This window comes from Momordica charantia (assembly GCF_013281855.1).
Source record: "Momordica charantia cultivar OHB3-1 chromosome 1 unlocalized genomic scaffold, Mcharantia_2.0 BLBB01000001.1, whole genome shotgun sequence".
Lineage (NCBI taxonomy): Eukaryota > Viridiplantae > Streptophyta > Magnoliopsida > Cucurbitales > Cucurbitaceae > Momordica > Momordica charantia.
The window spans coordinates 20,893,085-20,904,293 of NW_028275157.1; the positions used below are offsets into that span (position 1 = coordinate 20,893,085).

Consider the following 11,209-nt stretch of genomic DNA (forward strand, 5'->3'; position numbering starts at 1 on the left):
TAAGAATATCAAATATTCCAAATTTAATCAATTTTTCTTTTTTAAATGTGAATGTAATTAATGTATTTTGTAGAAATATAAATATATATGACCGATTGAATTATGCTATATATATATATTTTTAATGGTTGGTTTTGAAAGAAATAGTAGCACGCCCTGCATCATAGGTGTTAACGGAAGGCCGAAGGGTCACTAACTGACAGCAATCAAATTTGATTGGTCCTCTTGTTTTCTTCGTACTATTTTATTAATCCTTAAATTATTATTTTTTTTTCAATCTTTCAATCTTTCCTTGTTTTTCATTATTTTATGGTTAAATTATATAAATTGTACGTAAATCACAGATTTTTTTTTTTTTTGATAAAACATAAATCACAGTTTGTTCTGTCATTTCAAAATTTGCGCATTAAACCCTTTAACTTTTAAAATGGTCTAAGAAAATCCTTCATTAACTTCTCCCATTTTTGTATAAAAAAAAATTGTTGGGCGTAAAGTAGGACATATCACGTGGACTCATGAAGATACATTATCATGCTTGATCTTACGGTGATCATTTGACTTACCAACAGACTTAAATAGTTCGAAAGTTGCACATGATTTTTTCAAAAGCCATCTTTCAAGCTGCCTCCAAACTTATTATAAAACGTCAAAGTGTTTACCTCCAAGGGTATACCTCCAAGTGACCACGTTCCATAATCCTTTCTTAATAGCTTGATCCATTGAAATCTCGTATACCTCCAAGGGTCATAAGCAAATTTGACCACAATCATGGACAAAATTTTAGGCTACCATCTCATAATAAATAGACAAAAATCCAGGTCAAAGACTTATAAAATGTTTGAATTCCAACAACTCACTTTTTATATCATCAAGGAGAGAACAGTTGTGGTAATGAAATATTGGTCATCTCATAAGCAAGTGAAGGAATTCTTTCAAAGACTTTACAGGTTAAAATTAAACTTTTAAAACGATAATGGCATGATTAAAATCAACCATCTAACTCAGGATATACATTTTATATAATTTAGCCTTGTTATTTTTCCTTCACAAAACTCTACTTTAACAATAATTTTCAGTGTTTTTTTTTTAATTAAGGTAATCATAGATTATGAGTTATAATCTACCCGAAAGAAACTCGACCACAAATAAAAATAATTCTTTTTGCAAGATATAATAAGGATGGTGTCATTTATAAATTAATATTTTGAAAGCTGTTTCATTATTCTTTTTATTCTCTTGTCTTATTGTTTATGCAGAAATTTAGGGTGGCAATTGGCATGCTAGTTGTCACGAAGTCGGTTAAGAAAAATAATTATTAAAAATTCAATTTTCAGAGATAAATTAGACCGTCTCGATTTTCATTTCTAAGTGTTAATTTTAAAAACAACAAAATCAAAATTTTTTATTTATTTTTTTCTATTTCAAATCTTTCTAAAAGCATAAATAAAATCATTATTTTATCTTTTATTTATAAAATGCATATATTTAATTAAAAAATTCTTTTTTATATAAAAGATTTATTTTTCAACTAAAAAGTTTGGAGAGGATACAAGTTTTTGTTTATTTTTTCAATAAAAAGAGAAAGTATCACAGTAATAAATAGTTACCGTGAAAAAAGAATAAATGAGAAACAACAAACACGAATTTTACTCAACAGGACCTTAAATGTCTGTTTTATTATTTTCTTCGTACCTATCATTTGTTTAGTACAAATACAAGATGTAAGTGAAGATTCGAACCTGAAATAAATCATATGTTTTTACTATTGAACTATATGTTCACGTCAGCTCTATACTTGTCATTTAAATTTTGTAAAGGTATCGATAAATATTTAGATTATTGTACTAATTTTGCATAATTTATGTCGATGCTTGCATTAAAAGTTTTACGTTATTTCAAATATTAAATTTGATATTCAATTAAGCTAATTTTAATCTGAAAGAAATTAACATGTTCATTTAATGAATATATCAGTTTAACTGAACTAAATTTAATGGATGAAGTTAATTTATCAATCTCCTTCAATTTATTAAAAGTCGAGTCCCATAAATTCTAGCCAACCAAAATATAGTTCAACTAGTTAAGTTATCTATTTTTGACAAAAAAATTAAGAGTTTGAATCTACACTCCCACGACGTACTGTACTAGAAAAAAAAAAATCCCATAAATTTTGATTTTTTATGTTCAATTTTACTTCTTTTTATCACTCTCGTTCTCATCTTCAACCGTATATCTCCAAAATGATTAATAAGAAATTTATGAAAAAATTCTCCAACAAATGGATACGGGCAATACTTTGTACTTTAGTTCCACCGATTTGCTTCAACCCCTAAACTTCTTAAATATTTATTTTAGCAAATAACTTTTTTCTAAGCTTTTAGACAGGCAAAGTAAGACCAATTGTGGGACACTTCATGTCGACTTGTCATTATTTTGCTCTAAACTCTTCAATAAGAAAATTTTCAATATGGAAAAATATTAAGAAGAAGATTCATTGTTTTAAAAAAAAAACAATTCAATTAAACTTAAGTAAAAATAAAAATGACAACAAGTTTACGCTTATCAATATTTACGAACATTGATCAAAGTCTAAACATGATTGCTTCAAAAGCATTTTTTTCCTCTACTAAGTAACCGAGAGTGAAAAGACTCGAATCTAAAATACATTCGATCGAACCCAACATTTTTTCTTTGGGACAGGGTGTTTTTTTTTTTTTGGTTGTAAAATAGTGAGGCATTATTTTTTGTTGGTAACTGTACATTTGCAGCAGGCTAAGTCCAATAGTAAATCTTTACAACTCCGCCATAGGGAGTCCATTGCGGGACCAAGCTTCATATCCACCCGCCATGTCTGTTACGCAACTATATCCCTACAAATAATAATAATAATAATAATTATTATTATTATTACTATTATTACTAAAAAAAATTAAAAAATATATATATCACTAATATCAGACAACTATTAAAAAAATTTGTAATCTTTATTAACTCTGTTTTGCCATTACTAAAACTAGTCTCGGCTCAAATTTATCACGTTTGTGCTTTTGAAGAAAAAATAAATTAGTAGTTAGAATACTTGGAAAAAAGTTTTTAGAGTACTTTTGGTCCAACTAATTGTTTCCGAAGCACTTAAAAACTACTTTCAATAGTATAAAAATGAATTTGAGACCAATTTTTTTTCTTAAAAAGTATTTCTTTAGTTAATGACACTCCATATAAAATCACTAATTAAGTATTTCTTTACTTGCAAGTATGGTTGAAAATTTTCATTATTTAATAAAACATTATAAAATTTTGAAAACTATTTTTAATGGACTAAAAAAGTACCTACAACAATCATTTAATTAATTAAGTCACTTATCTACCATCAATCAAAAGCGTGAGTTCAAATTTCATCCTATATATTGTACCAACGAAATATTCCAAAAGTAGTTCCAAATTCACTCCGAAATAGTATTAAAAAAAGTTAGAAAATACTTAATTATGATCAATCAAGTATTTTTGAAATTTTTTTTCATTAAAATGAAAAAATATATATTTTTATGACAATACTCATGTATTAATAGGTTTCTTGCTAATCACCTCTATAATTTTGACACCTCTTTATTTTTTTTTCGAGAAATGGATAAATATCTTATTTTATACATTTATCGTTCTTATTGTCAAAATTTAATAGCGTACGTCTGAGTGTCATGGGTGAAACTTAAAAAGTACTTTTTACCTCGAGTGATCGTAACTTGCATTATAAGTAAGTTTCACTTTCATTTTTGTTGTTGAAAAAATGAAATTAGTTTTGTCTTTCTTTTTTAGGAGAAAATAGAAAATAAAAACCAAATGAAGTAAAGTGAGTAACCATGCTATTTAAGAAATAACAATAAAAAACAAAAAAACTTACGGAAGCAAGAAGATCAGCGGCAGCCATCAGAGACCGCTTTCCACTTTGGCATCCCTAATCCAATTCAACCCAAAATTTCAGAATCCAAATTTACACAACAATTCAACAATCACGTCCATGAATTTCTCTACTTACAACAATAATTTCATCATCTTTTCTGAAATAAATCCCCACTTCCGCCGAGAAATGAGGGTTCCTCGTCATCCCTGCAAAATCCCCAATTCCGAACCCACCGTTTAATCGGAGAATATGAAGTGATTTCAAAATTTCTGCCCTAGCTTTCGAATTCGACGCGCGATTAAGATTGAATACCTGATCCGACTCTGTACATGTAAGGGATGTTAATGGCACCGGGAGCGTGGCCGGCGGCGAACTCTTCCGGCGTCCTGACGTCCAAGTATCGCTGTCCGGCTTGGAGAAGCTCCAGGGCTACGCGCACCGGGACCGACGTTGGAACCGCCGTCGCCTCCATCTCTTCTCTCAGAACCGCATTCCGACTTCACCAGAAAAGTAAGAATTAATTAGACACACGATTGAACGACGTTATTAATCTGTTCCAATTGGAAGCGTTTAATTGTTTACCTGGTGTTCCAATGTTTATGGCTTAGGGCAGAATCTCTCCGGCGGCGCTGCAGAGACCCCGTTATCGGCAACAACCTCCCGCTGAGGACGAAAATGAATTGTTAATTGATCATATTGCTCTGATTAACACTTATGCCAAGAATCAGAAACAGAGGAGGAGGGGAAGTTGACGATACCTTGTAATTGGAGTGAGATTATTGTTGTTAGGAAGAAGAAGAAGAAGAAGAGAACGGGATGAGGAAGCGAGCGCCATGGGGAAGTGAAAGCACTAGAAAATCAAGCAGGTAATTAATGGATATGACGAAGAAGAAGAAGAATGGTTCAGATTTAGAAGAAGGAGATATATATAATGCAATGGCGGTGGAAGGAAGAGGAGCGATGGTAATGCCACGCCATATGATATGATATGATATGAGAGAACTTATTAACAATACTAAGTGGGTCCTACATTTCCATCTCAAGATTTCGAATTCTAATATAGACTTTAGTGCTGGAGTTGGTTTCTTTTCTCGATCTCTTGCTCCTCCCAACATTCAAATTTTATACATAAACACTTATCCAATCAATCTTACACTTATCATGTCATCTGTTAGTTCTCGAGGAATATCTTGTACCAGATAACTCATTCAAAAAAAGTTAATATCTACGTTTTTTTTTTCTTAAGTACAACAAACATAAAGATGAGAGTTTGAACCTTTGATTTCAATAGAATGAATAAGACATCTTAACTGTTGAACTATACTCATGATTGAGAAACAATCTTTATGTTAGGTTAATTAGGATGAAATTTCAATTAGATGTACGTCTTAATCATGCGATTAAGATGCTAGGTAGATTTATAGAGCTTGTTATTAAACTAGTTACTCAAAATTGGATAATTTTTTAACTTTTTATAAAGGGAAAAAATTCTGTGTCTTTTTATTTACTCGTCAAAAATATAATTGTGATGGGTAAGAGATGAGTGTGACACGTGATATTATTGGGGTTGTTTTTGGTTGAATAGGAAATGGAGTGGATAAGTTTGAAGGGGTAGTGAGACATAAGGGAGGGGGATTTGAGTCAATATTATCCCAACTTAGGAGGAAATGCACACAATTCAAAGCCTCCCATCCTTCTCCACGTGGTTGGCGCTGCCGCTGCCCCTACTCCTTCTCACCAACCAGATATTTCCCTCTCTCCACTTACAATTATTTCTCTTTTTTTCTTTTTCTTGAATATTGCCAATCATGATTTTATGTGTTTCTTTTTTTTTTGTTTATAGAATTTTTTTTTTTTTTGGGTTTGTTTGTGGTTTTGAAGTTGTAAGCTAGATTTTTAAATTAAGAAAAATTAAATTTACGTGTGGTTATATATTTTCGAAGTAGGAGAATTCGAACGTATGACTTTTTGTGTCGAATATATGTACTTTAATAATCAGTTGAATAATTTTTAGGTCCATCCATATATTGGTCGAACAACATTACATCTTAGTAGATCAAGTAGTTGTTATCAACCTAGTTTTGAGTGGATATTATTATTAATGTGTTTCTGTAGTGAGTATATATCGAACACTCGTGTAGATTGATTAGCATAAATATTATTGAGTTAGCAAATGTTACGCATCAAAATAATAATAATAACTAAAACATATGTATATTTTAAATTCAAGACTTTTGAAATAAATATTTTAAAAATCTTATGGACTAAAATGATTTTTTTCAAGCTCACGGGCAAAATGTTGAACAAAATTTGCGAACCAAAATAAAATAGAATTAAAAGTTTAGAACCAAATAAAATTTAAATTAAATAAATTATTTTAAAAATGTTGCTTCGTCATCTTTATTCACATCTTATTATTCCACCTAAATATATTTTCTTTTGTCTCTCCAACTCAGTCTCTTAATAGGATTTCTTTGAGATATTTTTCTAAGGCGGTGAGTTCGACCCATTCCACGTATTGTACTAAAAAAGGAGATATTTCCAATCAAATTGGTGGATGTAACTTTAATTTATAAGATATAATATAACTTGAAGATCATTGATGAATGATGATTAGATGTTAATTATATGACTAAATGCCTTTTTAAGAAGATTAAATGGAATATGATCAATAAGAAGATTAAATGGAATATGATCAATACTATTGAATGTCAATTATAATTGAGTCTTAACGTACAAAAAAATAATAAATAAATAATTGAGTCTTATCTCCATATGAAAAAATAATTGAGTACTTTTGGAATTAATTATTGAGTACATGATTGACCAATTACTAAGGGTATGACCAACCTTAATATAACTCAATTGATTAAGGCATCTATCTCTAATCAAAATGTTGTGAGTTCGAATCTTCATCCCACATGTTGTATTAGAAGAAAAATATTTAGGGTATGAACGTTCTCATTTATGCCGATTCCAACATGCCTCATGAGATAAAGAACCTACAATCATATCATCTCACAAATCGATATTAGATTTCCCACAATTTCAATTTATTGAACTAAAAAAATTGTTATCATCATTATTTCATATTTGTTCGTTTTTAATTTTTGAGGAAGAAATGCAGATAATAATTGATTATTGATCGAAAATGTATTTGATAACTTCAAATATTATCTCAGATTTTAAGTGAAACTAGTGATTTATTTTTAAAAAAACATTTTAATACAATTTTGAGAGCTATTTTAAAAAATAGAAATGATACGAGAATATGTGCCTTAAATAGTTGCAATATGTTCAAGTTGACAAGTAGAAAAACAAAGAATTAAAAGAAAATACCAAACAACCCCTGTATAATCGGCTTTTATTTAATTAAATATCTCATTAACTATTGATGTATTCAATCCAATATGGTTCAAAATTATTAATGGAAAGTCACAATGCATGAGTTTTCTGAAAAAAAAAAAGAAAAAAAGTTAATGAGAAAACAAGCAAGCTTGTTAAGTTGTCAGTTGATAACTCAACAGCCAAGAAAAAGGCCCATTTCTCAGCCCATTGATTAGTGGGCCCTGAGGCCCATAAGCATCAACTATTGCATTTCCGTCGTCTCCTCTCCGCGGCAGCCTGAAAGCTCGTCTTCGACTTTCTTCATTTCCCGGTTGCTTGCAAATCGGAGAAAAATGGCGTGCTCCACCTCCGCCGCTTTACTATCTCTTCCATTATCGTTTCAGAGACCTTCTCCTCGCCAGTTTCTTTCTCTATTTCATCACAGATATGATTCTTTCAACTACCCAAAGTTTTGGGTTCAGAGACGGCTCCTGGTTCCTGTCTTTTGCTTGTCCGGGGGAACTAATCAGGATACTGAGCCGGAAGCTGATACTACTCCCTTGGATTCTTCTTCATCATTCTCTCCCTCAATTTCGAGTAATTCGACGTATAATCTCTGTGCTGCGTTGGGCGGGATTGGATTCGTTGAAACCGCGTACTTGAGCTACCTCAAGCTCGCGAATGCAGCTGCTTTTTGCCCAATCGGTGGCGGAAGCTGCGACGACGTTCTCAACAGTGAATATGCCGCCGTTTTTGGTATAACTTTCAATCTGTTAACCTAATTCGTCGCTGTAAGCCTGTAATTGATTGATATATCTCCCTTTTTGTTGATCGATGCATCTGTTTTTGCTTCTAAATTATGAATATCTTGAAGAAGATTCCGCGTGTCGATACTAGGTGTACCACTGCCCTTGATTGGAATGGTTGCGTATGGCTTAGTAGGAGCAATTAGTTTGCAGTTGGCAGCGAAGAAATTGCCCTTTGGTATTGATGAATCTGATGGTCGTTTAGTCCTGCTTGGGACTACTACCTCTATGGCAGCTGCCAGTGCATACTTTCTATACGTTTTGAGCTCAAAATTTTCGGGAGTGTCATGCTCGTATTGCCTAATATCTGCTCTGTTGTCATCCAGTTTGTTCTTTGCCACAGTGAAGGTCTTTATTTTTACTAGTGTTTGCTTTGATTTTGGGTATTGTTTATTAAAGATTCTTGTTGTTGAGTCATGAATTTCTGAATGTTTCTTGTGGTTATATTCTAGGAATTTGGATTTCAAGAGATTACGAGGCGAGTGGGCTTTCAGATATTTGTTGCTAGCTTGGTTTTCGTCACCCTTTCTGCCTCATATAATAGTTCCTTTCCTGTTTCTCAAAGGTTATTGATTACTAGTGTTGCAAACGATCTTTCTAAGAGAGCTAAATGAATAATTCCTTTCATTAATGTGCCTTTTAATAGTTGGCCGTTGGACGTTTGATTAACTTTTGATGCCTACACATTTATAGTATGGCGAGCATTAGGAAGCAAACAATATTTCTCCTTTAATATTGTTATTGCATCTTATATTCTCTCTTTTGACATAAATGGTTTCTTCTCCATGATTTATTCTCTAGAACTGTAGCTATAATTTTTTTTCCCTGTCTGTTATGAAAGGAAATCTAACTAGTATTTCCATAAATTATGATTTTTTTTTTCTGTGTATCCTTTGGTTCCAATTCCTTGTCATCATGGATCTGAGAATGCTACTTCTTTCGATCTTGACTCTTTTAGGAGCTATCTTGATATTTGGTCTTGCTGAAGCTATAAATCATTGTGATATTGCTTTGAAATATAAGATTGGTTTAGTTGATGTTTCTTTTGTTTTCCTTTACAAGTCAATCTCAAGTTATCTATATGCATTTTTTTTTCTATTGCTTTTTGATAACTTCATTTTGGTTTCCTTTCTTTGTTTTATATGAAATTTATTTGTTTTGACCTTATAGTGCGGCTGAACTTGACCTTCCATACTATCAAGTTGAGATAGCAAAACCGTCGAGCCCTTTGGCTATTTCCCTTGCGAGGCATCTGCAGTCCATCGGGGCCAAAATGTATGGAGCTTTTTGGTGTTCACATTGTTTAGAACAAAAAGAGGTAATCTCTCCATTTTTAACATGGTAATGACTTGAATAAGTAATGTGGTAACATAATTCTGAGGCGGCAACACTGTTCCTCTGAGTGTTGCTTTGAGATGCCAAACAATCATATTATAAATTATGTTATCCTGCTGTTGACACAGATGTTTGGACGTGAGGCAGCAAAAATATTAGACTACGTAGAGTGTTTCCCTAATGGATATCACAAAGGCACTAAAATAGAGAAAGCTTGTACAGAAGCTGGAATTGAAGGCTTCCCAAGTTGGGTGATTAACGGTCAGGTAAAAAAAGCATATCTTAGGGTCACCTTGTTTACATTCCTATGCAATGTTATTATTAGAAATGTTGCATTCACTATATTTCTTGTGTTTTTGCTAGAATTGATCGCACTAAATTTAGCTACCCATATACCTTTTTTGTTTTTTGTTTTGTTTTGTTTTGTTTTTTTCTTGACAAAGGCAATTGGGCTGGGTGAATCTGAACTAAGGTGGAGGGACCCAATATAATAATTTAGTTTAACATAAATTTATACACACATACATGACGTTGTAGGAGAAATTATATATAGAAGTGTGTCAAGCGAGAGAATATGTAAGAGTACATTGATAAGATATGTTTCAAGTAGATAAAAGTTTTGGGAGAGAATGTGTGTATTTCTAGAGAGTTTGTGAGAATATGTAAGAGTACATTGATAAGATATGTTTCAAGTAGATAAAAGTTTTGGGAGAGAATGTGTGTATTTCTAGAGAGTTTGTGTAGGGAAGTATTTGAAAGAAAGTACAATTTTTTTAGACATGTCATTTTTGTATCCGGAGGAAATTTAAATTCAATATGTTTATACATTTTTATGTGTAAAAAATGAGTTTGATGTATTTTACTCTTAAAATTTACTATTTTGTTTTATATTACTTTTTATGTCTATTTATTATGCTGAACCCAAATTGGAAAGCATTAAATTCATTCATTGGAGGTTTGTTGTCTATTGAAGCCTTTTCGCTTTGTTTCTTTTGTATGTTTGAGTATGTATGATACACGTCTATTGAGCTAACTAGTGTCCGATACATGTTCAATGAGTGTTAGAGTGTGAAAAACGGTACGAACCGTCTGATCTAGAGCTATATATCTTCCTTGCTTTTTCTTTCTTGTTAAGTTGTTTTCTGGTTTATTGTTGTATCAGCGAATTCTTGTTTCCTGCAGGTTTTGAGTGGAGAGAAAGAGCTGTCAGAGCTGGCAGAAATTTCAGGATTCGAGCTCGATGGGATAAGTTGAAAGAAAACATCCTTTAACATTTGGTATTAGTTAATGAGTTTGAGTCGTTCATGTACAGATTATTGTATATAAATATTCTAAATCCTAATCCTTTTGTGACATGATTATTATACCCAGCAAAGAGTTTAATCCTAATCATCTTAGATTTTATATTTCTAAATATGTTTTTGCATGGAAAAATTCTATCAATTAACATATAAGATTATCATTAAAACGCAAAAATAATATCTCATTTGGTCCTCATTTCTCTATTGTAATCGACTAATGAAAAAGTAAATCGTTTTGAAGAACAAAGGCTCGTTTTCATGTGCGAATTTTGGAAAATTATTTTCAGTATTATTTAAAAAAAAACAGAAATATATTATTTGTTTTTGTGCTAGTATATTTATTTATTATTTTTTCTATTTTGGAAATAGTTTTCCATATGGATAAACAATTAAAAAAAAAAATCTTTTATTTATTCTTCTCTTTTAATTGTCAATTTTTTCAGGTAGGAGATACTTCTTCGTGAATGTCTAAATTTTATCCCCTCAATTTCTTTTTAAATTACACAAAATACCGTTGAATTGTAGGATAAGTTTCAATACCT

At 31.4% G+C, this 11,209-nt stretch overlaps 2 protein-coding genes across 5 annotated transcripts; one reads left to right on the top strand and one right to left on the bottom strand.

Moving 5' to 3' along the window:
- Positions 1-2,542: 2,542 nt before the first annotated feature.
- Positions 2,543-4,887, bottom strand: STR16 (sulfurtransferase protein 16). 3 transcript variants are annotated; one of them, XM_088127648.1, is made up of 6 exons: positions 4,657-4,887; positions 4,481-4,561; positions 4,211-4,395; positions 4,034-4,104; positions 3,899-3,952; positions 2,543-2,919 (listed from the first exon to the last, which is right to left on the bottom strand). In XM_088127648.1, exons 1-6 carry the CDS (start codon positions 4,731-4,733, stop codon positions 2,917-2,919), a joined length of 471 nt encoding a protein of 156 aa, XP_087983774.1. In that variant the 5' UTR covers positions 4,734-4,887; the 3' UTR covers positions 2,543-2,916. The 3 variants fall into 3 exon arrangements, with proteins under 3 accessions (XP_087983774.1, XP_022132527.1, XP_022132526.1); XM_022276835.2 differs by having other exon boundaries at positions 2,543-2,910; positions 4,657-4,886; XM_022276834.2 differs by having other exon boundaries at positions 2,543-2,870; positions 4,657-4,885.
- A 2,612-nt stretch (positions 4,888-7,499) lies between these two features.
- LTO1 (NAD(P)H dehydrogenase (quinone)s) lies at positions 7,500-10,755 on the top strand. 2 transcript variants are annotated; one of them, XM_022277689.2, is made up of 6 exons: positions 7,500-7,981; positions 8,123-8,379; positions 8,484-8,509; positions 9,202-9,349; positions 9,495-9,632; positions 10,549-10,755. In XM_022277689.2, exons 1-6 carry the CDS (start codon positions 7,579-7,581, stop codon positions 10,618-10,620), a joined length of 1,044 nt encoding a protein of 347 aa, XP_022133381.1. In that variant the 5' UTR covers positions 7,500-7,578; the 3' UTR covers positions 10,621-10,755. The 2 variants fall into 2 exon arrangements, with proteins under 2 accessions (XP_022133381.1, XP_022133380.1); XM_022277688.2 differs by having other exon boundaries at positions 7,503-7,981; positions 8,484-8,596.
- Positions 10,756-11,209: the final 454 nt, after the last annotated feature.

What these genes read in the sequence shown, in the direction of transcription:
- STR16 (XM_022276834.2), bottom strand. Translation starts at nt 4,733, where the DNA reads ATGGCGCTCGCTTCCTCATCCCGTTCTCTTCTTCTTCTTCTTCTTCCT. An exon ending in CATGTACAGAGTCGGATCAG is followed by an intron (nt 4,105 to 4,210) that starts GTATTCAATCTT and finishes GGGATTTTGCAG; the next exon opens with GGATGACGAGGAACCCTCAT. An exon ending in AAGATGATGAAATTATTGTT is followed by an intron (nt 3,953 to 4,033) that starts GTAAGTAGAGAA and finishes GAATTGGATTAG; the next exon opens with GGATGCCAAAGTGGAAAGCG.
- LTO1 (XM_022277688.2), top strand. Translation starts at nt 7,579, where the DNA reads ATGGCGTGCTCCACCTCCGCCGCTTTACTATCTCTTCCATTATCGTTT. An exon ending in TGTTCTTTGCCACAGTGAAG is followed by an intron (nt 8,380 to 8,483) that starts GTCTTTATTTTT and finishes GTTATATTCTAG; the next exon opens with GAATTTGGATTTCAAGAGAT. An exon ending in TCCTTTCCTGTTTCTCAAAG is followed by an intron (nt 8,597 to 9,201) that starts GTTATTGATTAC and finishes TTGACCTTATAG; the next exon opens with TGCGGCTGAACTTGACCTTC.